We start from the raw sequence: 27,221 nt of genomic DNA, 5'->3' as shown, positions 1-27,221 counted from the left end.
GTAATCTCATAGAACACCCGTATCCCCAGATACTGAAATGACTCTGGGTCCCACTTTATCCCCAGCTCTGGTAGCTCCTCCACCGGACGTTCCCTCAAGTCTCCCAACGGGAAGAGAACCGATTTCCCCAGATTTATACGGAAGCCCGACATCCTTCTGAAGTTCCGTAAAATCTCTAACAGCTCTGGGAGGTAGATCTCGGGATTCGTCACATATAACAGATCGTCCGCATAAAGGGACACTTCATGTTTTTGCCCTACCACCTCAATTCCAGCTGCCCCCATCTCTTGCCGCAGAAACGCCGCCAACGGTTCTAAGGCTAGAGCAAACAAAATTGGGGAAGCTGCACACCCCTGCCTCGTCCCCCTTTCCAGCCCCCACATTTCAGACACCCAGTTATTAGTCCTCACCATTGCCATCGGCTTTTTATACAACAGAGCCAACAACCTACGTATCTTTTCCCCAAACACAAATTCCCATAGCATTCGAAACAACCATTTCCACTCCAAACAATCGAACGCCTTCATGGCATCAAACGAGGCTATCGCCATTGCACGCCGTTGCGACTTTACGGAGTCCATAACGTGGTGCAGTCGGGAAATATTGCCCGATGTGCTCCTGCCACCAATAAACTCACATTGGTCCGGGTGGACAAGATTCGCCGCCACCACCGCTAACCTAGCCGCCAGGATTTTCCCCTAAATTTTTTTCCCTTCTACATTCAGTAAGGAAATGGCCCGATATGCCGCACATTCTCTCAGATCTTTCCCCTCTTTCAAAATTACCGTCATCACCGCCTCCCTCATTGACTCCAGGAGGCAGCCCCTCTGGAAAGCCTCTTCATAAACTAATTGCAGTTGCGGGGCTAAGAGGTCAACAAACATTGAATAAAACTCCACTGGGAGCCCATGGCTACCCGGCGCTGTACCCCTCCTCATCGCACGAATCGCCCAACGAATGTCCCCCCTCTATTGGGGCTTCCAATTCCTCCCACAGGTCATCCCCCAGTTTCGGTAACTGCAGCGATTCCAGAAGGTCCTCCACCTCATCATCTACATATTCACCTTCACTTGTGTATAGGTCCCTGTAGAATGTTGCAAAAACGTTAATCTCCGAGTTCCCACTACCTCCCCCGTATTCGACCTTAGCTGAGTTATTACCCGACAAGGGTTTTCCCTATCAACCACGCCAAAAGTTTACCTGCTCTGTCCCCCTCCCGTGCAGCCTAACATCACGCCTACCGGAATCAAAATGTGATAGCTCCGCAAGAGTCTCCTGTTAAAACGTCAGCTTCTGCGCCAACGCCTCCCCCGACCTCTACCCCTCCCGCCGCCTCCCTATCCAACTCCACCACCTGAGCCTCTGTTCGTTGTAGCGTATCTAAAAGCCTTTTACATATTCCCACCGTCATAGAGAGACACTTGCCCCCCTCACTGTCGCCTTAAAGGCATCCCAGAGCACTCCTAGATGCCACTGAGCCCTCATTCAATTCAAAGTACGATCTAATTCCTTCCCTGAGTTCCGCCACAAATGCCCTATGCCGCAACGTCTCCCTCTGTAAACGCCATAACCGCCGCAGGGGGTTCTCACTGGCTTCAAACAGCATTACAACTAAGGGGGAGTGATCCGATAAGGTGTGGCCCAAGTACGTCGCCTCCCCAAAGAACTGGCAATACTCCCTTCCCATTATAACGTAGTCCAGGCGCGAATATGAGACATGCACCACCCGAGTGGTAGGAAAAACCCTTCTCATCCCTGTGCTTCTCCCTCCACAACTCCACCAAATCGAATTCCTGAATTATCTCCCGAAGAGACCCCGCCATATATCTTTTAGGGACCCCCCCTATTCCCCGACGCATCCAGCCGGTCATCCAAATGACAATTAAAATCCCCTCCCCATATTACCATCTCTCCCCTACATGCCCCCATCATGCACAATACCGTGGGGAAATACTCCTCATCGTCCACGTTTGGCGCATACGAGTTAACCAGACAGATTATTCTAGCTTCCCACAAGCACCGTGCCAATACCGTTCTGCCCACCTCATCCTTCGTCACCACCTCCATTTCCAGCGGGACGCCCCTCGCCACCCAGATAAGCTCCCCTCAAGCCTGAGTGGAGTACGTCATACCCACTATCTGCCCCCCCCCTCCATAGTTTCCTCAGTTTCCCCAACATCTCTGTACCCGCATGCGTCTCCTGAATCAAGGCCACCTGTATCCCCAGTCGTTTCATAAACTCCCCCACTCTCTGCCTCTTTTGATAACTCCCTAAACCCCAGACATTCCATGTTCCTATTTTCAAACCTCTTTTAGCCATACCCCCAGCAGCCCCCTGTTCAAGTAACCCCCTTCCGCCTCTCCACAATCCTACCACCTGCATCCAGTATCACCTCCGTTCTCCCCCCTCTGCTTTTTTGCTGCTGTGTCGAGCCCTGACCTCTCTCCGGACACTCCTCCCCTCTTCGCACCCACCCCCAACTTGGTGCGTTTCCCCTCACCCACTCCCCACCCACCCCTCCCTACCTGCCCCACCTCTCCCCCCCTACCCTGAGTACCCCAACCTCCCTGAAATACCACCCTCCCCCCTACCGTTTTCTGTAACTGTAGACCCCCCCCCCCCGAGCTACTCAGCCCTCCTTCCTCCCCACCCATAGGGCTAGTAAACAGTGGCATCTCTTAGATTAGGGGCTCCACCGTTTTACCCCATGCCACCTCACCACTTTAGATACCCCTCTTCTACCCACCCTTCACTCCCCGAGCTGTCCCCCTTTCTGAAGCACCGTCCCTTGCTCGTTCTCTCTCAGCCCTGCCCATTCACCTCCGCCCCTCGGTCTCCCTTCTCCTTCAACTCCCCCGGATGGACCCCACCTTCTGCACCCTTGTGTCTAGCCAATCCCACACTTCCCTTGGAAAGTGAAAAACCATGACTCCCCCCATTCACCCCCAACAGCACCTTCAATTTCGCTGGGAAAAACATGTATTTCAAGTTAAGTTCCCGTAGGCAGCTTCTCACCGTGTCGTATGATCTCCTCTGGCGCTGCACTTCCAACGTGAAATCCAGAAAAATCTGCAACCTTGCACTACCAATCTCATAGTAACCCGCCCTACGGGCATCCTGTAAAATAGCATCCCGGTCCCGGAAGTTCATGATTTTTGCCACAAACCTGTTCTGACTTTTTGAGCGGAAGTAAAGCCTTCAGCTTCACTTCCCCTGCCTTTTGCTAATTTGTTATGGGGAAACTGATCAGTCCTTCAGACTAATCAGCACTGGGAAAAAAGGTTTCCCTTTTCATCTTATACTTTTTTGTAACATTTTAACATTGCACACAGCATATTAACATGCAGTGCAATAGGGATAATTTTTAATCACTGTAGACTTTTACACTTGGGGATTTATGGTTACGTTTATATGCAACTAAAGACAAGATGGTTGCAGCAATTTTATTTTTACAATTTTTGTTATTTCGAGTGTGCACATTTGCGTTTACCGCAGACGTCTACTAAACGAAACGTTGCTAGTGCCCTAAAAGGGTCACTGCACATTGTCTTGTCCTTTAGCCATATTTTAGTTTTGGCCTTCTTCCTTCCTTGCTAAGTCAGGAAATACCATATAAGGTCATGCACTTGTCCAGGAAAGCCGCTGCTTTCTCAGGCTAGTGATGCCTTTGTGTGCGTGTGGCTTCTGATCCTACTCCACATCTGTGGTGCCAGAGAGTCTTGGTGGGGGGGCATGAGTGAAACTAATAGTTGTCCCTGATTGGACAACTACCGGCTGTTTGAATGGGGTAGATCCTTACCAATGGTGGGCTTGGACTTGCTTTCAGGCAGGACTTTGGGTAAGAAGAGGACTCCATTTCTTCAGATCAGCATTGGAGCCAAGAGTCCCCCGTAGATGAACAGCCGACGGAATATCTGACGACCCTTGAAGAGGCCTGGCATCCCTTCCTGCGCCTGGCCCGGTGAAGCCCTGTTGGACTACCTGATCTGCGATGGCCCTGTGTGGTACTTCAACACCTGGACTACTGGGACCACCCAGTCTCAAAGTGTTCCGAGGATCCAGCTGTCCTGAGTCTTTGGAAGTGTCCCTGGACCACCCAGTGGCCTCTCCAGCTCTCCGATGGGATACCTCACTAGAACCGGCGCTGTTCCGCTTTTGCAATCAGAACTTTTGGTGTTCGCCAGCTTTGGTGGTTGCCAGTCACCTTCCTGCTGAATTTCAGTGTTCCAGCCTCAAGGGATCCTGTTCTGGAGGACTTCTACAACCGCGACTGGAAGGATGCATGCCGCCATCTGTGTGCAGTGGCTGTCGCTGGAACTCACATTCCCCCATCCTGTGAAGTGTTCTGTCCATCGCCAACGGTTGCACTCTGCTCCTGGACCCGACCAGAAGAATCCTTGCACGTGGAGCACCTGGGCACCTCTCACCAGAATAAACGGCTAGAAATCCAACTTCTAGAGACAAAACTTTCTGACTCCTAATCTCCCAGGTGATGGGGGAAGTAAATGCAAAGCATTTGTCTCCCCCTGTCCATCACATGATAAAGGAACAAGTTACTTACCTGTAACTGTTGTTCTCCAGCATGGGTCTCGCATGGATTCACATGCTCATGAATATTCCCCGTCGTCAAGCTAGGAATCCTTGGAAAAGAAAAAATCAGTTTCAGTTTTACTTCTGAACGGTCTTTCTCCTAACAACCAATCACTGGTCTCTGGGTCATAATTCCCCGAGCCAATGACTGCGCTCTACCTAAGCCCCTCCTCTGGCAGCCATCTTCAGATTTGGTAGCACGTTAAGTAAGTAAACTTGTTCCTTCTCCAGCATGAGGTCTGGCATGGATTCATATGCTCATGAATAAAGAATACATAGCAGTACACACATGCACAACCACGGGAGGTGGCAAGGCTCAACATTAAGCATCTCTTACCTCCTCACCAGGCTCACCTTGAAGCAAACAGGTTGCGCAGCACTGCTTGGCCGACTCTGGACTCCTCCCTGCAATCCCTGTTGACGCAGTAGTACTTCGTGAAGGTGTAAGTCGACCTCCATGTAGCAGTGCTGCAGATGTCAAGCAGGGGCACAAAGGACAGGAACGCTGTAGTTGCAGCGATCGCTCTGGTCGAATGGGAAACCGGTGACAATGGGTGATGCAGCCGGAGAGCCACCTGGAAATGGAAGCCTTGGAGAGGGCCTTCCCATGATTCACAGGGCCAAAGTTCACAAAAAGTTGCGACGTCTTCTGGAAACTTTGTGCGGCCCACATAAAACTTCAGCGCTCTAGCCACATCCAGCGAGTGCAAAGACCTCTCAGCCGGCGAGTCCGACAGCACCTTGGGCATGAAGGAGGGGTGCGTCCGTAGTACCACCCTCGTCTCGTGGAATGTCAAATAAGGTGGTTTACAAGAGAGGGCCTGGATCTCTCCCACTCATCGTGCGGAGATGATGGCCACAAGAAAAGCTGTTTTCCACAACAAAAATTTCAGTGGCGCCGAATGCAGAGGCTCGAACGGAGGATCCACGAGCCTAGTAAGCACCACATTGAGCTCCCACGCCGGGCCAGAGACTTCACCGGCGGAACGAGCAAAATAGTCCTTTCACGAACTCCTGGACCAATCGATGTGACCATAGGGATGATAGTCCAGGAGATGTGGTGTAGCGGGAAATAGCTGCCAGATTAACTTTGATGGAAGCATGGGTCAGTCCTGCCTTGGCCAATGACAACAAATACGGAAGCAAGTGCAGAGCAGTGAATTGTAGAGGGTCCATCTTCTGAGTACGGCACCAAACGGCGAACCTCTTCCACTTGTGCCCATAGCATTTGAGAGTAGATGAAACTCTGGCCTTGGTGAGCACCTCCTTACAATCCACTGTGAGATCGTAGCCCCCAAACTCTAGTTATGCAGGAGCCAGACCATCAGGTTCAGCGATCCTGGGTCGTGGTGCAGAATCGCACCTCCTTCCCTGGCGAGAAGATCTACGACCGCCGGAAGCTTGACTGGAGGAGACGCTGACATGTCCAGAAGGTCCAGGTACCATATCTGTCTCGGCCACACCGGTGCAACGAGAATCTTCCAGCAACGGGACCGTCTGAGTTGATTGACTAGGCAAAGAAGCAATGGCAACGGAGGGAATGCATACAGAAACAGGCTGTCCCAGGGGAAAGAGAATGCGTGCCCCACGCTCCCCGGCTGGGGAAACCTGCTGGCGAACCTCCAGCACTTGGTCGTCGCTGTTGCAAACAGATTGATATGGGGATTGCCCCATCTGCGGAACAGGTTATCCACTTGGTCCTGCCGAAGTTCCCACTCGTGGCAAGAGTGCAGCTCCCTGCTGAGAGAGTCAGTGGCAGTGTTCTTCACTCCTGCCAGATGAAACGGGATGAGGAACATCCCCTGGGCTACGGCCCAGTGCCAAAGGTCCTGCAACCTCTTTGGAGTGCCGGGCATCTGGTCCCCGCCCCCGAGCGCCGGGGATCTGGTTCCCCCTGCTCCCGGATGTAGAACATTGTGGTGATGTTGTCCGTGAAGACCCGTACCACCTTGCCCTTGCGGGACGGAAGGAAGGACTTGAGGGCCCAAAACACTGATCGCAGCTCCAACACAATGTGCAACAACTTCTCCTCCGGTAGCCACAGGCCTCTTGCATGAAGACTTCCAGTGTGCTCTCCCCATCCTTCCAGGGAGGCGTCCGTCATGACAGTCTCCTGATGTGGTGGGGTCTGGAAATCTGCACCTGCGGACAGATGTGCGCACACTCCCCAACAACATATCGCTCGATGGAATCCCTTGTCGAGTGTGATCTCGTCCTCAAAGCTTCCCGACACTTGAATCCAAGGTGCGTCGAGGAACTCCTGCAGTGGATGCATCGTAGCCTGCACAGCTGAAAGTATATGCATGACGACATCATGCCGAGTAGGGACTTGATGGACCACACCCTTGTGATCTTCAGGACCAACAGCCTTTGTACCTTGCCCAAGATGGCTGCTATCCTCTCCTCCGACAGATATGCCAGATTTTAGAACTCCATCTTAACAAATGTTTTAATGTATGCGTCACTGTTAGGGAAAGTTAAACAAAACTCAAGCCTGATGAATGAACAAAGTTCTTTTTGATGAATTCTCCACCCACAGTTTATTCGACGTAGGCAGAAACAGCGGATACTGGAAAGTCTTTCAGCAGCAGTGGGAGATGTGTGATTTGATGCAGACCCTCTTCGTGGTGCATTCCTTGGTTCTGGACGATGTTGAGCTCAAACATAGGGCAAAACATTCAACGGGACCTAATTTCAACATTTTTCCATTTCAGCAGCTGTGGGAAATTGGATCCAAAAATCAAAAAAGGCATTTGCACTTTCTCCTGTTGTGTCTTATAAGCTCTCTGTATTTGTGGTAGGTTGGGAGGGCAATGAGGAATCAGTGGGAGAAGAATCTATCAAAGATGAGGCATGCAATTTGTTCTTCCAATGGATTGTGGTCCCACCACTGGTTCTTCATCTTAGAAATCTTCTTATAGCAGTATATGAAACCGGAGAAGGGGAAAGAGTGAGGAAAACTTCAGTCAGGTTAAGAAATTCTAGAGGACTGATCTTCCAGAGTGAGAATCCAAAGAAGCCGTCGAGTCCAGAGAGTAATGCATTGAAAGTGTATGTAGGGTAGCCTATGTGGCTGCCTGGCAGATGTCTGAGGGCAACACCACCCAATTGTAAGGCAGAGGTGGCTGAAACCCACCCCCCCACTGTCCGGCCCCACTGTCCGGCCCCTGGTAGAATGGGCCCTAGTACCTAGAAGGATGTTCTTTCCTACCAATTCTTAGCACTTTGAGATGCAGTGGATGATCCAGCACCATAAAGTCTTATTGGAAACCCCAGAGCTGTGCCTAGTTCCTAAAAGCATCACAAAACGTTGTTTGTTCTTCCTGTCGTCTTTAAATATGGCCCCATAAAAGCTTCATGCTCTGTGAGGGTCAAGCCATTGAAATATTTCCTCTTAGATGGAGGAGGTTAAAAATACTTGCACATTATATCTTCCGACTCAGTCTAAACTCAGACACTACATTGGGAAAAAACAAAGCTCATACTCTTAAGGTAACTTTCTCTTAAGAAAAGGTCAGATAAGGTGGTTTCAACAATAAAGCCTTTAACTTGCTGAGTCTCCTGGCCAGCGCTATGGTCAAAAGAAAAATTGTCAAGGACCAAGAGACTTAATGAACAAGAACGTAGCAGCTCAAAGGGCAAGCCAATAAACACGAGAACGACATTCAAATCGCAGGATGGAACACTAAACTGTTTTTGGGGTAACATGTTCTCCAACCCTCTCAGAAACTGGATCATAGCAGACATGGTAAAATAGAACCTCTGCTTCCAGGTAACCCATCACTGTGCCAATTTGTAATCCCTACCTGGATAGGAATAAAATAAACTAAAGTACTGCAGAAGCAAATTCATCTCCCCACACATGTACAAAACCTATACCAGACAGCTGCAGATGGCCTTGGCAGCCGATCTTCATGATGTAAAGGGATTTCAATCAGGCACACACCCAAGTCTCGCTCAGCATGCAGTGCGCAAATGAAACCCTTATTCATTTTTGTCTATAAATTCAATATTCTCAATGATATACCACTCATATCACACCCTTCTCAAAATAACCTCCCGCCCCTGGTCAAACTGAACCAGGAATCTGGCTAGTTTGGAACTGTAAATATTTATTTATTTGGAATTTAAGTCGAAATATATTTTAATAGGTAACAACAATCACCAATAATTAATTGTTTTCCTCTTTTAAGTTGTCTATGCGGTTTTGTAGGACAACTAACTGTTCTGCGCAGACTCAGTTAAAAGTTAATTGCAGCCGAAGCTTTTGTTGACTCTGTTGTAAAGAGTCAAGCCTTTCCTGACATTCTTTTTGCACTGTCTGTACTTTAGTATTTTGTTCTGCATTCTGCATTCTCTTGCTGTACGAGAGCCAGATCTTCTTGGAGTTTGGTGATATACTGCCTAGCCTCTGTTTCTGATTCTTGGCTTTCCTGGAGCCTTTTCTCTCGACAGTCCAGATTAGTCTGGATTTTCTGCAGTGCTTCCCCTTGCCTCTTTATCAAATCTATATTGTCTGCATGCTTTTCCTTTATACTTCCTATGTGGAGGTACAGGTAGGCTGCTATTTTGGCAATTTTACACTGCCCCTCTTATTTTTGGGGCCATGTATAGTTCGCTAAGCGCTTAATGTAATGGACCCTTGCCCTGCAAGGTATCAAGGCCGATTGCAGTGACTTGTTTTATTTCCTGCAGCCATACCTGTTCATCCTATTCTGGCCATTCACCCCTGACAAACAGTTTGTGTAGAAAGTGTTCCCTAGCAATATTAATTTCCACTGGGGTCGCCATTCCAGAAATATTAATTTCCTTCTGAATTATCTCAGGGTTAATTTACTTTTGCAAACAGGCCCAATTCTTTTGAGTATTTCTTTTGAGGGGTGCTTGTACAGTGTAGCACAGTATGCCAACCCAACAAGGTGTATGTACCCTGCCGGCTAGTATGCTATGTTAGACTGTCACGAGTGGTAGTTCAAATTCAGGATCCCGGTCACGAGCCCCCAAACTGTAAAGGGATTTCAATCAGGCACACACCCAAGTCTCGCCCAGCATGTGGTGCGCAAATTAAACCCTTATTTTTTGTCTATAAGTTCAATATTCTGAATGATAGACCACTCATATCACACCCTTCTCAAAATACCCCCCCCCCCCCCCCCGGTCACACTGAACCAGGAATCAGGCTAGTTTGGAATGGTAAATATTTATTTATTTAGAATTTAAATCACAATATATTTTAATAGGTAACAACAATCACCAATGGGGTGACAGAACACTGAATAATATCTTTAATGCACTGGGAATCAGGTAATGAACACAAAAGAATGCAGCACAGAAAAGGATACTTTTTGGATGGTTTGGAACAGATAGCGCTGTGGTTTGGTTTTTACAATCCTTAGAAACTGCCACTAGTATCACAATCGAATTTTGTTCTAAATACATATTTATACATTTGTAACCTCTATGAAAATCACATACAAGGATTACATATTTTATGGAGTATCTGTTCATCAAAATCCCACAGCTGTGAGACCTTGTTTCGCCTTTCTGCAGCATTTTGTCCATTTCGCCCTGAAAACATTTTAAAAACTTTCTCGAAATGTCCACAAATACGCATGTTTACCATAGGAATGTGTGTGCAAATTTGAACAGTTCTAGCATAAATACAGTTCCCATAAAACCACATAGATTGCCATTCCTGTTCAGAATATGCTACATCGTTCCACCACGTTTTGAAATGTAGGGCCACAAATTAAATTAACAACTCTGCCCTTTTCATATTTTTTCACCACTTCTGATAGCGAGTTATAAGTCTCTAAAAAATGTTCATTACATATTCTTGGCAGCAAATGGTCTGCCTTTTGTCTGTCTCTAGAGGCAAGGAGCAGCTCCCACCTTTGGGATTTCCTTCAAGGAGCAGCCACCACCTTTGGGATTTCCTTCTGCAAGCCTAGTTTACGACCTTTTCACACGTCCATTTCCTGGCCTGGAGAATCTGTCATTGTTCAGTCCTTGGCTGCAGACAAAAGTCTGGCCTACCCCACAATTATCATGTGTCAGTGAGCATCTGCTGAGATCAATGCCCTCCCCTTGTGTGGAAACCTATTTTTCAACCTCTTGCTGGCCCAGCCGGCCTAAAAAAACTTGTTGCATCAGATGACATAGATAAATTACATTCTTAGATTTAAACCTGTGGGATCAAAACAACTGAGATCCGTGCTGCTTTCAGCAACAATCCTTTTATATTCGCTAATCCGGCAGATCTTTAGTTTTAGACAACTTTAAAGTTTTAATCAGGATAACCCATTTGACAGGGGCTGTCGCTCACAGGTAGCCCAGTGTGGCTGCACCCAGATTTTTGTCAAGGGCTGTCATTCATAGGCAATCCAGTTTTGCTGGGAAGGTGTATTGCTCTTCACATTTCAGGACCTTGTACATTCACAGTGCTTTATTAGATTAACTGAATTTTAGCGCCAAGCACGATTTTGAGTGTTGGAAAGTGTTATGTACAGGCATTTTGAAGTTTCAGCAGCAAAGTAAATGTCATTTACAGGCAACTTTTTGGAGTTTCATTTGCAAAGCGCTGCTTCTCCCTCTTTACTCCATGTTTACGTGTCATCGAGCCCACTGGCACTTTTTCTGCATCGTGTGCTCTGTTCCACCACACATGCACCATGGGTGGCAAGTTGTGCAGCCATCTTTTTGTGTGTTGAAACGCGGTTTTGGCACGCACAAGGGTTTTGCCGCCATTTTGCTGTTTCTCGCACCATAGATAGCAGAGTGAGGCTGCATAGTATAGCAGAGTGGGTCAATACATCCCACAATGCAGACAACAGAATCTCAAGGACTTCTTCCGGAAACCTCTGGTCTCTGGATCTCAATCTCTCAGTAACAAGGTATATAGTTTGAGTGCTGAGATTCTGGTGAAGGACTTGCCCTCCTGATTGGGAGAGACGATCCACTCTCCTTGGGAGGTGTTGAGGAGGATAGTCATGTCAAGGAGGTCATAGTACCACGTTCCCCCGAGCCCTATCTGGGGGAAGTCAGGATCAATGTGGCCCCACATCTCTTTAACTTCCTGATAAACTTGCGGCATGATCGGAATCAGTGGGCATGCATACAGGAGATCTAATTGCTCAGGGCATCCAAAACCACATTCTCCTTCCCAGCCAAGTGAGCTCCCAACCGGAAAATGATTTTCCTCCAAGACCCAAAATTAAGGCTACATAGTTTTTCTGCACAGGGACAGCAACGATAGTCCAGCTATCTTGTTGAGGTAATGCATGGCCACTGTTGTCTGTCAGAATCAGGACATCTCACTGGATAGCAGGAAGTAAGACTCTGAGCTAGCTTGTTCACCTGCAACTCTTGCAGGTTAATATGCAACCTTGACTCTGTCTAGAAACAAATCCCGCTCACACCGATATCCAGCAGGTGGGAACCCCAGTCTTTCAGGGAAGCATTGGGGACTGTTGTGGCCTTGGCAACTGTTGCCGAAAACATCAACGCTGACATCACTAGATGCTCACGCCCCAATTCAGTACGCCAAACCACGTCTCATTTCAACATCCTCTGTGCGCCATCTACTGACGTGTCCCTGTGGAAATGCCAAGACACCTTGTTCCTCGACAAGTGTAAACAAACCCTTTCTGATCACACAAGGTTGAAGTTTCTTTTTCCTTCATGTCAGTGTATTTCATTTTGAGCTTCTCCGACTTGTTTCTGCTCTATTCAGCTATCTGCAAAGTACGACACTCACAACCGGTACTTATACTTTCTAAAATGAATTAACTCAATAGTCACTTTTCAGTCCTTATATTATGGACAAATGTCTTTACCAAACCATATTTAAACATGTGTCCTTGCAAACTTTTAAAGTTGAGCCTATTAATCTTTTCATTATGTGTTTTTCTAACATGGCTGTTTCTTTGCTCGTCTTTCTTTAACATTCAATGTTAATGGGAAATCTCTTTTCTTTAATGCATACAAACAAACGTTTGTATTTACCTCACTGTTGATTCTGTGCTTTTTCACTATTCAGGAACTATAGCAACAATTCAGCAATAGCTGTACGAGCCCGAATATTCAGAAGAGAACTTTGAAAGAGAAAAAAGTTGAGACGATGTGAAAATTATTTTGAAAGTAATATTTTTATTATAAAAGGAATATGATGTACTCATTCTGATACTTTAACAGTAATATTTATGTATATCTCTAACAGATCGTAGGGACAATCCAACAATGCCTTCTATCGTTTTGGGTTGCACTACCAACAGCCATGCTAAACGTCAGAGTACAGTCCTACATGTATTTCCAAAGGATTTAAATCTAATAAGAAAATGGCTCTTGAGCTGCGGATTTCTGAAACTGAAAGCAGAGCCAAGGATGTCTTAGATGACGTGAGGGGCAATCGATTCCGCGTCTGCAGCCTGCAATTCTCAGAAGATATGTACGAGCAATCAAAGTACACTAAAAAAACGTGCCCCCCCCCCCAGACTGCTTCGCAAATTACTTCCCAATGTAGTTCTGACTGAATTTCAGCACACGCTGACCCAGGTGACTAGTGGACGCAGAATTTTTAATTTTTTTTACCATTTTCTAAATGTGTATGTCTATTATATCTTAAAAATGACCACTCAATATATTGAAATAGTAGCTGTACAGGTAACACAATGAACGGTTTTCTGTTTCTGGGTAATATTTCAATTGATATTTTATTACACAAGTGTCCTTCGTGACACAATGTACTGTGGTTTGTACATTTTGAATTTAATTACTTTGTGTACCCCTACTTTAGAGATACTCGAATAGTTCAATGCAATGGGAGCCTTTTCAAACACACACTCACATTGCGTCCTTTTAAAATAGGTCATTTTAAAAATAATGAACAGGTCTGTCTTTACGTAGACTGCACTGATGGAATTACAGACCATTACCATGGAGGAAACCACAGACACGTCCAACATCCGAATGGTGAGGCCAAGCAACTTGCACACAAACATTTTTGTAATCATTTTTGATGTGGTCTAAATTACAATACTAATGTCTTTTTTAAATGTTACATGTACGCTGTGTCCTACTTTAAAACATTTAAATTAGCATTGACATAATCAGACGATAAACCGTATCTTTTTACATAGTTTAACTGATATTGTAAGGTCGACAATCATTAAAATGAACTTTCTCAAGATGTACTTTGTGAGATCAAAGATTTGAACATTAAATTGTTTAACAATTTAATCAATGTTCTTTGAATTTGTTATGTACAAGGAATGTACCACTGAAGTGGTCAGAATTGAAGAGACACATGGACAAGAGGTAAACAAGAGATATTGTAAACTATCAGTTCTCATCGATTTTATCTGTAATGTAATATTTAATATGTTTAAATGGTTTCCGTAGTAGCATTTTGTTATATATGTGGAAGAGCACTTTTCAAGGTTTATACAATTTAAAAATGCTGTTTTTCAGCGTGGTCTGGTGGTCAGAAAATCCAATTTGACTGTTTCAAGGAACATTCTGAAAACAAGGGTACATAAAGTATTTTTTTTAACTGTTGTTGATCAGTTATTTCACTGACCTTACATTTTCATGTTTTAATTCATATATTCTGTATGTGTGCTATAATTAAGTATTTTTTTTGCTCTTCAATTAGAGGCCTAAGAAGAAGAGGAGCATAAAGACTGACAACTACACAAACTAATGACGTCGCGTGCCAAACCGTTGTCACTTGGGAGCAGCTACATTTTGAGGCTCAGCATGACCCTCGCAAGATTCAGTGTCGTGATGCAGAGGTCCAGTGGCTGAAATTTGAATTGAATGTCAGCAGTGACCCATGGAAAGTAACCCTGGATCATTGTTACAGCACACGTCACACAGAAGAAACCGTCAACACAGAAGATGTTTCAAAATTGCCTGTAGAGCCGCTCACACAATCCACACCCTCTAAAATAAATGCTGACTTTGAAACAGACAATGTTCCCCGTTTCCCCAATACACGTGGACAAATCGGAAATATCACACACATAAATCACTGAAGCATCTTCGCTACTGATTGATAATTGTGCTGGTGATGTGGACTTCACTCTTACTAGTGTTGAGGACTTTTCCACCACCATGGAATCACAAACCACAATACTTCAGGACGATTGGCTATTAAAGGAACCAAAATACATTGCATTTGACTGCTGCCTGATCGAGGTTGTGAAAATGATTAAATGTGATTTGTGGGGTGCCATTGATGAAATTTACTCGTGTAGCCAAAGTCACCAACCTGAAGAACAAGGGTTGCTGTGTACACCCCATAACACATCATCATGGTCTGCTCAACCTGTACTTGGAGAAGTGCCTGCTAGAAATGTACTTTGTTAATCTGCTTTGTTGTTTAGCGGATCAACGTACAGTACAATTTCACGTTTTTCTAACTTTGTGGGGGTAGAGTTCCTTTTAAAGGAATTCTTGTTCCCCGCCATTAGCCAGGCATGTACACTCGAACAGATGTCAATGGACAATGCTCTCGCTGGCAAACTGCTATGGCTTGCTGGTGATCGACAGTGTGACAGTCTGGATTTTTATGATAAATACTGCACTTTCCACTTTTAAGACATGTGAACCAAAATAATAGTGAGTTCAGTCGTAGTGCAAGTATCTAAATGTACATCGTCTTTTGCCAGGGAAAAATATGGTTTCATTAAATCAATTCAACTGCTGCAATCCAGAGAAATGCAAATAGACATGATGGCCTCCAACAGGTACGTTTCAGTAGCCAAGGCCATGCAGGAGCAGTTCCCAGACAAAGCATCAATATGATATGGCACATCGCAAAATCAATTTTGAATAAGAGGCTATAGAAAACATTTACATTGGTCATAGTCATTCAGCAACCATCTTTGGTGGAGCTCAAAACCTTGTGAAGGGTCTGTAGATATTTTGCTTGGAAAATGGAGTTCATTGATGCCCCATTGTTCTAACATACACCCTTGGAAAGAAAAACATTCCCACAAATGTGCACATGGGCCTTTTAGTCAGGGGCAGGAGCATAAGAAAAGGTGGTTGGTTCCAGGCTCCCCTCCTTACACATCACTTGAGACAATTGTGTATGACAAAACGAGACATGAGGGGACTCTCAAGGTTCTGCCACACTGGAGATGTGGAGGTGCTCCATAACATGTGCCTAAAGTAATAGTTTGCATTTTGGCATAAACGGTATGGAGGCCAGAACAAGACTGGCTGTACTTGCACACAAGAACATTGGAAAGGAACAAGTAAAAACTGTAGGTCTTTTCAGGATACCTCGTTACAAGAAGGAGTTTACCAAAAGAAGCAAACAGTGGGTGGCAAAGCCAATCTTCCAGCAGATGAATTTGGATTTAAGATCAGACACTGAATGTGCTGGCCATGCAACCACATGGAATTGATTCACATTTTGTTTCCAGGGACCAGTCTATGCCACAGAACATTTGAAAGGTTGACTTCAAGATTTAAATACTGTGTGGTCCTCTTCACAATGTTTAACAAAGCCAGTTTCAAGCTTCTGCACAGTGTTTCGAAACAGTTTTCATTGTACAATAAATGGATTATGTCACTTGAGATGTAATTGTTAATTTATTTTTAATGAATTACTGTTTGTGAAGTAGTGTCACTGGATAGGCCTTAACATTTTTCTTTGATTTTTGTATTTATTACCATCCATATAATTGATTTATATTACAACAATAAATGTCATTCTGATTATTTCAAATTTGTGACTCAAACTAAATCAAATGTAGAAGAGACTGGTGAGCTTAAACCAACAGTTACCAGGAGCTACTTGTGTCTCCCAAGGCCAACTAATGTACTGCTATAAACTAGCTCCTTGTTCCCTAGTGGTAGCTCCTGGTGACCGGTTACTGCTGGATCCAGGCACTGCTAGTAATTTCTGCTTATCCAATCCTAATTTCGAGCCCTGTTTCTAATGAACTCACAATAGTTAAAGAATCCAAGCAGAAAATTGGAGTAGCAGACATACAGACACTCAATGTCTCCAGAGCTCTGGTCCTCTCCAGGCTGGACTACAATCTGCCTAATTCCTCACTTTGTCCCTTTAACTATTCCAGAATAGGACTGCTAGACTTATCCTTAGCCTCAAGCCCAGAGACTGCATCCCTCAAGCCCTAAAATATCTCCACTGCCCCCGGTGGCTGTGAGGATCAGGTGTAAGACCCTCTGCATCATTCACAAGGCTTTCTGGAGCCAGGGACCCCACTACATCAGACTCTTTCCCTAAATACCTCCCTCCTAGAGACCTTTGATCATCTAGCTGCAATTCCCTGCATATTAGATACTATTCTAAGCAGAGCGTGGGGTAGATCCCTTTCCTCGGCTGGAGCATTCCTCTGTAATGGCCTCCCTGTCTCTCTCAGGCTTCTGCCTGATCGCCTTATGTTCCCGAAGATTCTCAAGACTCAACGTTTCTGTTCTTCATTCCCTCCCCCCACCCTCCTGCTAATGCCCCCCCCTGTCTTATCGGCAGGATGCCTGGTCCCTTCTAAGCTCCACAGGGCTCAAGGCCCTTCTATACTTCGCACAGTATACCCCAGCATCCAGTCTTCCTGCCCCCCAACACCCCCACAACATTCACTTGCACTTCCGGGCCCCTTTCCCCTGACAAGCCAGGTGGGGTGTGCATCCCTATTGAGCCTGGTCCACCCCCATCCAGGCACTTTGCATTTGGTCCTCACCAATGTTCCCTCTAATTATTTTTCTCTATGTGCAGAACCGGTTGGCTGTTGTGCGCACATTATTTTCCATGTGCGCAACTGACTAATGAAGTAAGCCACTTTGTAAGCTATCGTCGCAGAAGAGAGTTTGGAAAGGAATGTATTATTCCCAGCCACTGCAATTCTTTAAAAATCTTCCAACATTTTTTCCAAACAAATAGGCTAAAATAAAATGTCATATGTGATTATACATTAAACTCATCAACCAGTCCAAGACTTCAATATCTGCCACAGTACCTTGCAAACGTACTTCTGCGCAGATAAAAATGTCTGCATCATTACAAGTTTGGCAGTAAGTTGCAAAGTTGGCGGTATCTCCATTGCCGCCAACTTTACCACTACACCAAATTACGATTTCGGGCCTGGAGTGGAGGATTTGCCTCCGGGAAAATCCTAGAGGTAAATCCTCCAGCTCAATGCCAAAGAATCGGCAGAATCATCGGAATCTCTACCACGGTAATTCTGCCAAAAAAGCCCCATTGAGTTCATTGGACTCAATATCATTGGGGAATTGCACTACCACCACCACACATAAGCCAGCGGGAATTGCTCCAGACCAAGTGGTGGTAAAATTTGTTTGGCAGGTATTCTGGCAGATTTACGCCGGGATACCGCCCCAACTCGTAATGAGGCCTGTATGTTTTATGCCACTGGAAAATCACTAATTTGTATTACAAAACACAAATGTGTCTTGTCATAACTAATGTGGCTGTCAAGAAACTCAGACAGAATACATTTGCCGGTGGATTAATGACAATTAAAAGCAATATGTCAAAAACATGCTGAAAGGAGTTCGAGTGCCACTTTAATGAAGTAATTCAAGGGCCAGGAGAGCATGCTTCTAATAATTGGTGTAAAGAAGATAATTGCATCAGAATAACTGCACCTTAGAATATGATGGCCAAGAACTCCTGTGCATCTGCTTACTATCCACATTACGTTCTGCTGTGGGTAGTGATAACACCAGTCTTAGTGATTAGAGACATACGCACTATGCATTTTGACTCCCTAAAAAAAGGAAACGAGAAACAATGCACATATCATTGCTTCAACCCACAAAGCTCCACTGATGTTTTTTTCGAATTAGTGTCCAGTAGAGCTGTGGCATAGGAAGGAACTCTAATAATAGTAAATGTCCGATCTCAAGAGGAATTTTAAGTGGATAGAACATTTTATTAGGCAGAAAGTATCCCTATTGGCAAAGCTAATTACTTTTTTACTCCCTGAAAGATCATTTGACTCCAAGTAGGGAGCAACATCTGATTAGAGCTTTGCTCGTACCCCTGGCAAAGGAAGTGAAATGACAGGACACATAACGTGCATAGTTTTGCCCGCCCTTCTGCACCACAGCCTAGATAAAATTAAACAAGAACCTTACTGAGGTTCATTATGGAGCATTGTTGAAGAAAATCACACATATATGCCTTTTAATTTAATAGCATCACTTTATCAGAGATACAACTGCTGAGTGCCTTCTTCTGTAACTATGGACCCCTCTTCTGTAATTATTTGTGATCAGTTAAATAATATGCAGGGAGATGCTAGAGACTGTACACATAGAACACATGGTTATATTGAAAAGCCCTCAGCAGTTGAGCATAGAAAGAAAAAGAAGGTGTTGTTGTCTAGATGGGTACTAGAATTTCCTATCCTTTAGCAAACATGCTACACATTTCCTTCAGTGTACTGCCGAAATGTCGGACTTAGTTTTTGAAATTTGCTGCTTTGTTCATCCCCCCACAAGGAGTGATGCTTCCACCCATACCCTTCACCAGCCCCTGTGCTTGCCTCCAATACTAGTTGATAGAGCACTGTAAAAACTGAGGGATTGTAGCAATAAAAACTCATTGGGATATTTGCAGACCCACAATACTTTGCAAGCAAGACATATTTAAATGCCTCAACATATGATGTGCATTTTAAGAATGTCATGACTCTGCATGTACACAATTATTTTGCAGTGCATACAAGATTGTTTGCAACATACACCACCCTTATATCACAGTGTAGGACTACACAAGTGCTCAGTGCAACTGTTTTTGTATAGAAGCGAGTTACCATATAATGTGTGAAGGTTTATGCCCAAAGGAACTCTGAACACTTGGAAACGATGCAGGTTGTGTGAAAAGCATTCTTCTGTCTGCACATCCGGTGCCCTGATACTGTAGACGAGTAATCCCAGGCATAGTCCATACCCATTATCCCTTGTAGGCTAAGTAAATGATATTGCAATGTAGCTCTCCACTTATAGGGTAATGTTAGTAGGAGACGCTGAGCATCTCATTTGTCTTTTCAAAACCTTTAGAGGGCAAATTAATACTTGAGTTTCATAATGCGTTAACTTACGAGTGGGCCGCTTCAAACCACTTGCGTGACGTATGCACAAAGAAGACGAAGTATGGGATCTGGTTACACATCCAAGTAGCCTGCTTACTTACAGTCAGTATCCGATATTTGAGCTGGTAGTTCAATTATATAGTGTGGGTGATGCTTTTGGTAAGGCACAATGAGTAACAGAAATTTTGGCACGCAAATATTATTCATGTTACAACAAACATAAAACAAGTGGATGTAGCTACACATCTGCTAACCTTTCGCAGATCCAAGAGAGGAAAAGTCAAAGTTGTCTGATAGTATCTTAATGTGCTCTGGGGCAGAAGTTAGTCATAAGGTAAAAGTGTGGTAGAGTCAGGATTAGGAGTCATGGGTGGGGAGGGAACGTTTTTGGTTAAAGTGTGCAGGCACATCTTGGTGGTTAGATTCTTCTATTCATGGAGCCAGTTTTTCATATTAGTTTTTAACCTTGTGTGTTGTATTTTGCTGTTACGGATTTTAGGTGTTTACGGTCACCATTGGATAGTAGTGTAATGCAAATGCATAGAATATCGAGACTAGTTTCTTATTTTAAGAGACAAAAGGTTCAGGTAATTGCCTTGGCTTGTGCCTTAATTCTTTTTGAACATGTGAGAATTGTCTACGTGCGCTGCTAAAAATCATCCGAGCGGCACACAGACGGAAGCTGGGCAAGCGCACATGCACACAGCTTAGAGGGAACATTGCTCCTCACTCCCTGCTTCCCCTGGCACTTGCCCACCTAGCCTCCCCTTAGCACTTGCCCAGCACCATTGGCCCTCTTCTTCGCCTCCTCACCCTCCACCCTGCACTTGTATACCTCCTCTTACCCCCCTCCCTGCCACCCTAGCATTTTCCCTTCTGCCCAGACCTACACCCCCCCACCTCCAGTCCCTCTCCCCTGCACTTCTTGTTACTGCTCTTGCACAATCCAAATGACACAAGCGTGGTAGGACCGTTATTGTTTTTCTCTTCCCTGCCTTGTGGCGCCTTGAATCACCATTTTCTGTATAGGTGCCTTACAAATAACCAATAAATAAATAAATACAATAAATTAAATACATGAAGTCTAACCTTGCTGGAAAGTAGGAATTGTGATAAGTGGATGAAGATTACAATAGACCAAAGGTTAATGTGCCACAGTGTTAGCCAACATTGAAATAACGAGCAAAGGAATATGTCTTGCCAATGTGCACTATAAACATGCGCATGAGGCCTTTGCAAAACGTACATTTTACTGTGGAGGCCCACATGTGGAGGACAGCCAGGCGTGCCTACTTCAATGCAGAAATCAATACGATTGCTGGAATAGATCTACACAGAAGCCAGTAAGCCTTTCAAAACTGCACTCATTTGAGGCATGCTGGAATTTTAGTGATGTTAACTTTTTTGTCTTTTTATTGTTGCTCATTGTATGTGTTGCCTTGGGTGCAACGGTCCACCCAGCCTGGAGCGAAATCGCCCCTTATGCCCCCCTGCCTTCCCAGTCCTGCCACGCAGTCTCTATATATTAACTCACTGCTTTTCATTCATCTATATCCATGATTCTGTATTTCATGCTGTAACTATCTCTATATGTCAAGTATGATTACTGAAATTAGTTTGTTTGTTTTTAATCTGCACTTATGGTGGGTAGAGAATGGCTACTTAGCTAAAAGCAATATATATTTATCAGGTGTTGGGTACTAGGTGCATAAAGTACTGTTAAAATAGGTCGCATAATCCCAACAGTGAAATTATTTAACCAATTGACAGAACGGCTGAAATCGTCGTATTGGGATCAAGATGAAAAAGCCTGTTTTCCTAATGTGTATTCAAATTCTGTTTATTTCAGAAAAGAAGTGGCCACTTTGGCCCCAAAAACCGCCCCACACTATTAATTTGGCTTTTCTTACAGGTATTGGCCTAGTGGAGTATAGGGCAATCCGAGCCCGTCTGCACGTCGCTGAGGTTAATCTTCGAAAGAATACTTAAATATTGTGAGAGCAGGTGCGTTGATACCGTTCAAATGGAAGTCAATATTTTCATATGTGGGATACTTTAAATATTTTGTTGTTTTTTACTGCACCACTTGCCAATTTTATTGTTCATTCTTGTGGCATGTGTTCCCAAAATGAAACTGACAGGCTGTGAATGCTGGATGAAGGGTTGCATTGTTATTTGTGTCCATCAATCCACTGCATCAACAATTTGAAGGACAAAATGTGCTGAATATCTACAAAGAATTGATAAGATTCACTGTACTGAAAGCTAACGTAGCAAACAAGTTTCTATTATTGAGATCTGTCTTTCAAAGCGGTTGGTCATCCTTCACATAGGGAGAATGGTAACACAAGACCCAATGTAAGCAAAGTTTTAAATAATATTTATGCAAGTGAGGATGGCAATCATGCTACATGATTATGATTGCTCAATTTTACGCTAATAATAGACATTGTATGTGTTAATTTCAATTTAAATTGATAGTTAACATAAATATGTACTGTGTATATACAATTATTAATTGTGTACTGAAATATATTTTTGCATTCTCGATTTTACATAGTTATATTATACTGAGGTGCGCCTGTCATGGGTACAGTTTACCAGTCGACGGCTTTTTCAACCGTAATTGCACAATAATCAACAACGCATTATCTGGGAGGATCGCCAGACACCAATCTGTCTTTTTGCAGCTGCAACATGGCAGCCTATAGGCTCTGAAAACGTGCGGAGGTGTTGCATTTTAAATTTAAACCACCAATTTCTTCTCTGCAATGGAGCGCCATGTGCGTCTATCAGAAATCGTCGATGGAAGATAATAACTTTCTGTGAAGAATACCAAGGGCCTCATTCCGAGGTTGGCGGTAGGGGGTTAACGGCGCCGGTAATGGTGCCGGTGCTGTTAACCCCTTACCGCTGCATTATGAGGTCCTTTAGCGGGTCCCGCTAAGGGCGGGAGCCGCTAAAGGACCAGCATGCTAACAACAGGCCTGTTAGCTTGGTCCCCATTCCCATTGAGCCCTATGGGGGCTCGAAAGGAAATGGGGATGGGTTCCCTGAATGGGGAAATACCGGGTCCTCCAAGGTTGGAATGGCCCGGTAATTCCCCATTCAGGGAACCAGGACCCAGTATGCAATAGCGCCATGGCTACCTCCAACCTTGCAATGACCCCCAAAGACTGGGATTAGTCGATCAATGAACGGATATAGCATTATAAGATCACTGTTTACAGTTAAACAAAAGATTATAACCATGCAATGTTCGCTAGCTAGAACCTCGATTGGAAAAAGTTAGCCATGTTTTCGTGGACTTAATTACCTCTTTTCAGCGTTATGTCAAAATTATAAGTACTTATTAGGCTCCCGAGTATTGCTGATTTCTTCAAAATAAACTGTTTTGATAATTTTCGTGACAAGAAACAAAAGTTTTGCATCCGTTGTGGATGTGTCTGCTTATGTTCCTGGTTTTGCGTTCGATAACTTATGACTTTGGGGATGACAGGGTACGTTTGGCTATGCCGTGCAACAAGCTCAACGTGAGCGTCTAGTGATGTCAGCGTTAAGGGCGGGTGAACTGAATTAGTGCTGCAAGGGCACTTAAATTTAGGGCGATGGATCAACGGATAAGATGACTGTACCCGACCCGTCGTTTTCATATGTGCTAAAAGTGAGAAAAACATGGGTAAGTTGCATTGGAAAAATCGATGTATGATCTAAAATACATGGCCGATCGATTGGGCCAGTAATATTTCTGACTGAACTACCCCTTTAATGTTCAATCCTTCAAATCTGAACACCTGCTTAAGGCTACGCCTAACTGAAAATCATACCATCCTAATTTTCACCTGCATATCCCTCAATATTTTACCAGAAGGAAAGAATACTGCAACCGTGTGGGCTAAAAAACCACTTCAAAGGAAAGCAAGAAGCTTAGTCGTGGACAAGTAGTATTCATGTAACATTTCCTAGTTTAAAAAAAAAAGGTCAAAATACCTGGTCCGATGCAGAAAACTTTTTCAAAGTCAGCACAAATACACATTTGCTTGTACAGCTGTGGTGACTGAGCCAGGTAGGCACTGGTTTTAAAGTAGGAAACGGTAAACACATTGGCTCCTCCTTCACTGGCCGCTACAAAACAAAATAAAATGTTCAGGGTATTTCATGAAATATAGTTTATCGTAAGAACTGAGGAGCATCAGGCATGAGTCACAAAAATCCCAAATTTTGGTTTCATCACTTTGTGATTACAAGAAAGCTGCATATGTTCTGCCTATATAAAGTCAGACAGAACTAATTTCAATAGCAAACGGTTTTAAGGGTTGTGACATGGCCATAAATGCATCAGTGCCTTAGTAAATGCCCGATCTCTGGATGCACCATTTACAAGCCTGGAAGTTAACAAAAAATAGAACATGCATGCAATACACAAACACACACTATGCAAACTAGGGGGGTGATCTGATCAAGAATGCAGACAAAGCGAGTAAACCGCTGCTAGAAGAAGTGAATATCGGGTCCCAACAAGCAAGCCCATTCTTTCGAGTTCCTGCCTTCAGAACTGGTTATGTATTTATTTTAATGTACATTTGTATGGCGCCTATACACAGGTGTTTCCAGGCCCCACAAGACAGTATTGAGGTGGTGGGGGGGACATGGGAATTATAAAAAGTACAAAGTATGGTTATATTGGTCGTGTGACAATCCTACTGTGCAAATGGATGACCAGGTGATAAGTGCAAGGGGTCGGGTTAGCGGGAGGAGTGCAGGAAAGGGGAACACCCCCAGGTTGGTTGGTCAAGTGCTGCCAGGGGAAGGACGTGGATGAGTGCGGACGACAGGGAGGACTAAGTTGGGATAGTCCGGGAAAGGGAGCAGGAGGGCAAGTGCTGGCAAAGGAGGCCCGGGGGGGAACTGGTGGGGAAGTGGTCTGAGAAGTTTCCAACATGAAGGTAGTGTGTAGAGAGGAAGCCTGGGATAAGTTGATGGTGTTCAAGACTAGGGGCTCAGAAGATGCTGCTGGTTCCAATTATTACAGTCCCGTTAGGAATACTAACATAAATGGAATGCAAAGAGTAAACCACTCAATTGATTAATCTTTTGTAACGTGCTTAATAACGGGGACCAGTTATAAGCGCCGGACTGGGATTCAAACCTGTGTTGCTCTGCGTTGTCTTGCTTCCAAGAAAAACACGTTGCCCTGAGCTATCCTCTCAGCCATATGGAAGGCTATATATGTTGGACAGCCAAGACATTAGTCCAAAGGCTGGGAAGGGTACTGCTTCAATTGGTGAAAGTACACCAAGTTAGTCATGCAGTGGCTAAAAGCCAATCCGGTCAAGGGCCTAAATAGCATTTCTATGTGCCTTATGGAACAAGTATTAAAGTAATGCTCAAGTTCACAAATTCAGTTATGGCTCATGTGATATTCCTGTGTTCAATGAAACAATGTAGATTGTTACTATATTGAAATGAGAGACCCACCTTGGTATTGTTTGATTTCATTGTAGGATACTGTGCAATAGGGTCCAAGTCCGGTTGGACATCAAGGATATATACCCCTGTTCATGTCCAGATGGGTTTTCGTAGGTAAGGGAACCAGTGGTTCTGCCTTCGTTAGGGCAGTTTACCTGGCCTTCATATAGACTTGTGTAATGTTTTCAATTCAGTGAATAAGCAGACAATGTGATCCATGGAAGGAACAAGTTACTTACCTGTAACTGTTTTTCTCCAGCATGGGTCTGGCATGGATTCACATGCTCATGAATATTCCCTGTCAGGCTGGGAATCCTCGGTAAAGTAAAAAATCAGTATCAGTTTCGTTTCTGATCTGTCTTTCTTAGTAGTAACCAATCACTGATCTCTGGGTCATACCGCCCCCAGCGCCAATGACTGCCCTCTCCCTAAGCCCCTGCCCTGGCAGCCATCATCAGATTTGGTAGCACGTAAAGTGGCAGTATGACCAAGTGAAGAGCCGCAGGGGGGAAGGAGGGAGGGTTCGCATGTGAATCCATGCCAGACCCATGCTGGAGAACAACAGTTACAGGTAAGTAACTTGTTCCTTCTCCAGCATGGGGTCTGGCATGGATTCACATGCTCATGAGTATAAGAATACATAGCAGTATACACATGCACAACCACGGGAGGTGGCAACAGGCTCAACATTAAGCAATACAACAACTCAACATTAAGCATCTCTTACCTCCTCACCAGGCTCACCTTAAGCAAACAGGTTGCACAGCACTGCTTGGCCGACCCTGGACTCCTTCCTGGAGTCCCGATCAACGCAGTAGAATCTCGTGAAGGTGTGTGTCGACCTCCACGTAGCAGCTCTGCAGATGTCCAGCAGGGGCACACCAGAAAGGAACACTGTGGTAGCAGCGATCGCTCTGGTCGAATGGGCTCTCAGACGGCCGGGCAGCGGTCGGTTTGCCAATCGGTGACAGTGCATGATGCAGCCGGAGAGCCATCTGGAAATGGAAGCCTTCGAGAGAGCCTTACCTTCATTCACAGGTCCAAAGTTCACAAACAGCTGTGATGTCTTCCGAAAACTCTTTGTGCGGTCCACGTAGAACTTCAGCGCTCTAGTTACGTCCAGCGAGTGCAGAGTCCTCTCAGCCTGCGACGAAGGCGACAGGAAGAAAACTGGCAACACCAAGGGCTCGTTGAGGTGGAAGTCCGACGGCACCTTGGGCATAAAGGATGGGTGCGTCCTCAGCACCACCCCGTGTCGTGAAAAGTCAAGTATGGAGGCTTGCAAGATAGGGCCTGGATCTCTCCCACTCGTCGTGTGGAGGTGATGGCCAGGAGAAATGCTGTCTTCCACGACAGGAACTTCAACAGCGCCGAATGCATAGGCTCGAATGGGGCCCCCATGAGCCTGGTCAGCACCACGTTGAGCACCCATGCCGGGGCAGGGGCCTTCACCGGCAGGAACAATCGGAATAGTCCCTTCATAAATTCCTTCACCAGGCGATGAGACCACAAGGACGCCCGTTCTGTAGTTCTGGTGTATCGGGAGATGGCAGCCAGATGTATCTTGATGGAGGCGTGAGCCAGTCCAGCTTTGGCCAGCGACAGTAGGTATGACAATACTTGAGGGGCCGTAACCCACAGAGGGTTAATCTTCTGTGCACGGCACCAGACAGAGAACCTCTTCCACTTATGTCCATAGCACTCGAGAGTTGAGGACACCCTGGCTTTTGCAAGAACCTCTCTGCAGTCAGCCGGGATATTGTATCCGCCAAACTCTAACGCTGCAGGAGCCAAGCCTGCAAGTTCAGCGACTCCGGGTCGTGATGAAGAATGGCGCCTCCTTCTCTGGAGAGAAGATCCGCGTCCGTCGCCAGCTTGATAGGTGGGGAAGTTGACAAGTCCAGAAGGTCCGGGAACCAGATCTGCCTCGGCCACGCCGGTGCGCATGGATCATCCTGCAGCTGGACCTCATGAGCTGGTTGATGAGACGGAGCAGCAACGGCAATGGAGGGAACGCGTATAGGAACAGGCCGTCCCAAGGGAACGAGAAAGCATCGCCCATGCTCCTC

The 27,221-nt window shown here is 45.1% G+C and overlaps 1 protein-coding gene across 1 annotated transcript in view; it reads right to left on the bottom strand.

Moving 5' to 3' along the window:
- Window positions 1-27,221, bottom strand: part of DARS1 (aspartyl-tRNA synthetase 1) — a 985,274-nt gene that overhangs the window by 220,553 nt on the left and 737,500 nt on the right. Inside the window, exon 11 of the mRNA XM_069616538.1 lies at window positions 23,674-23,808. Coding sequence (XP_069472639.1) covers window positions 23,674-23,808 — 135 coding nt within the window. The remainder of the gene's footprint in view (window positions 1-23,673; window positions 23,809-27,221) is intronic.

Source organism: Ambystoma mexicanum, chromosome 9 (assembly GCF_040938575.1).
Source record: "Ambystoma mexicanum isolate Mex_15411 chromosome 9, UKY_AmexF1_1, whole genome shotgun sequence".
NCBI classification, from domain to species: Eukaryota; Metazoa; Chordata; class Amphibia; order Caudata; family Ambystomatidae; genus Ambystoma; species Ambystoma mexicanum.
The sequence above is the reverse complement of the archived record's forward strand: the minus strand, read 5'-3'. Positions and strand labels throughout refer to the sequence as shown.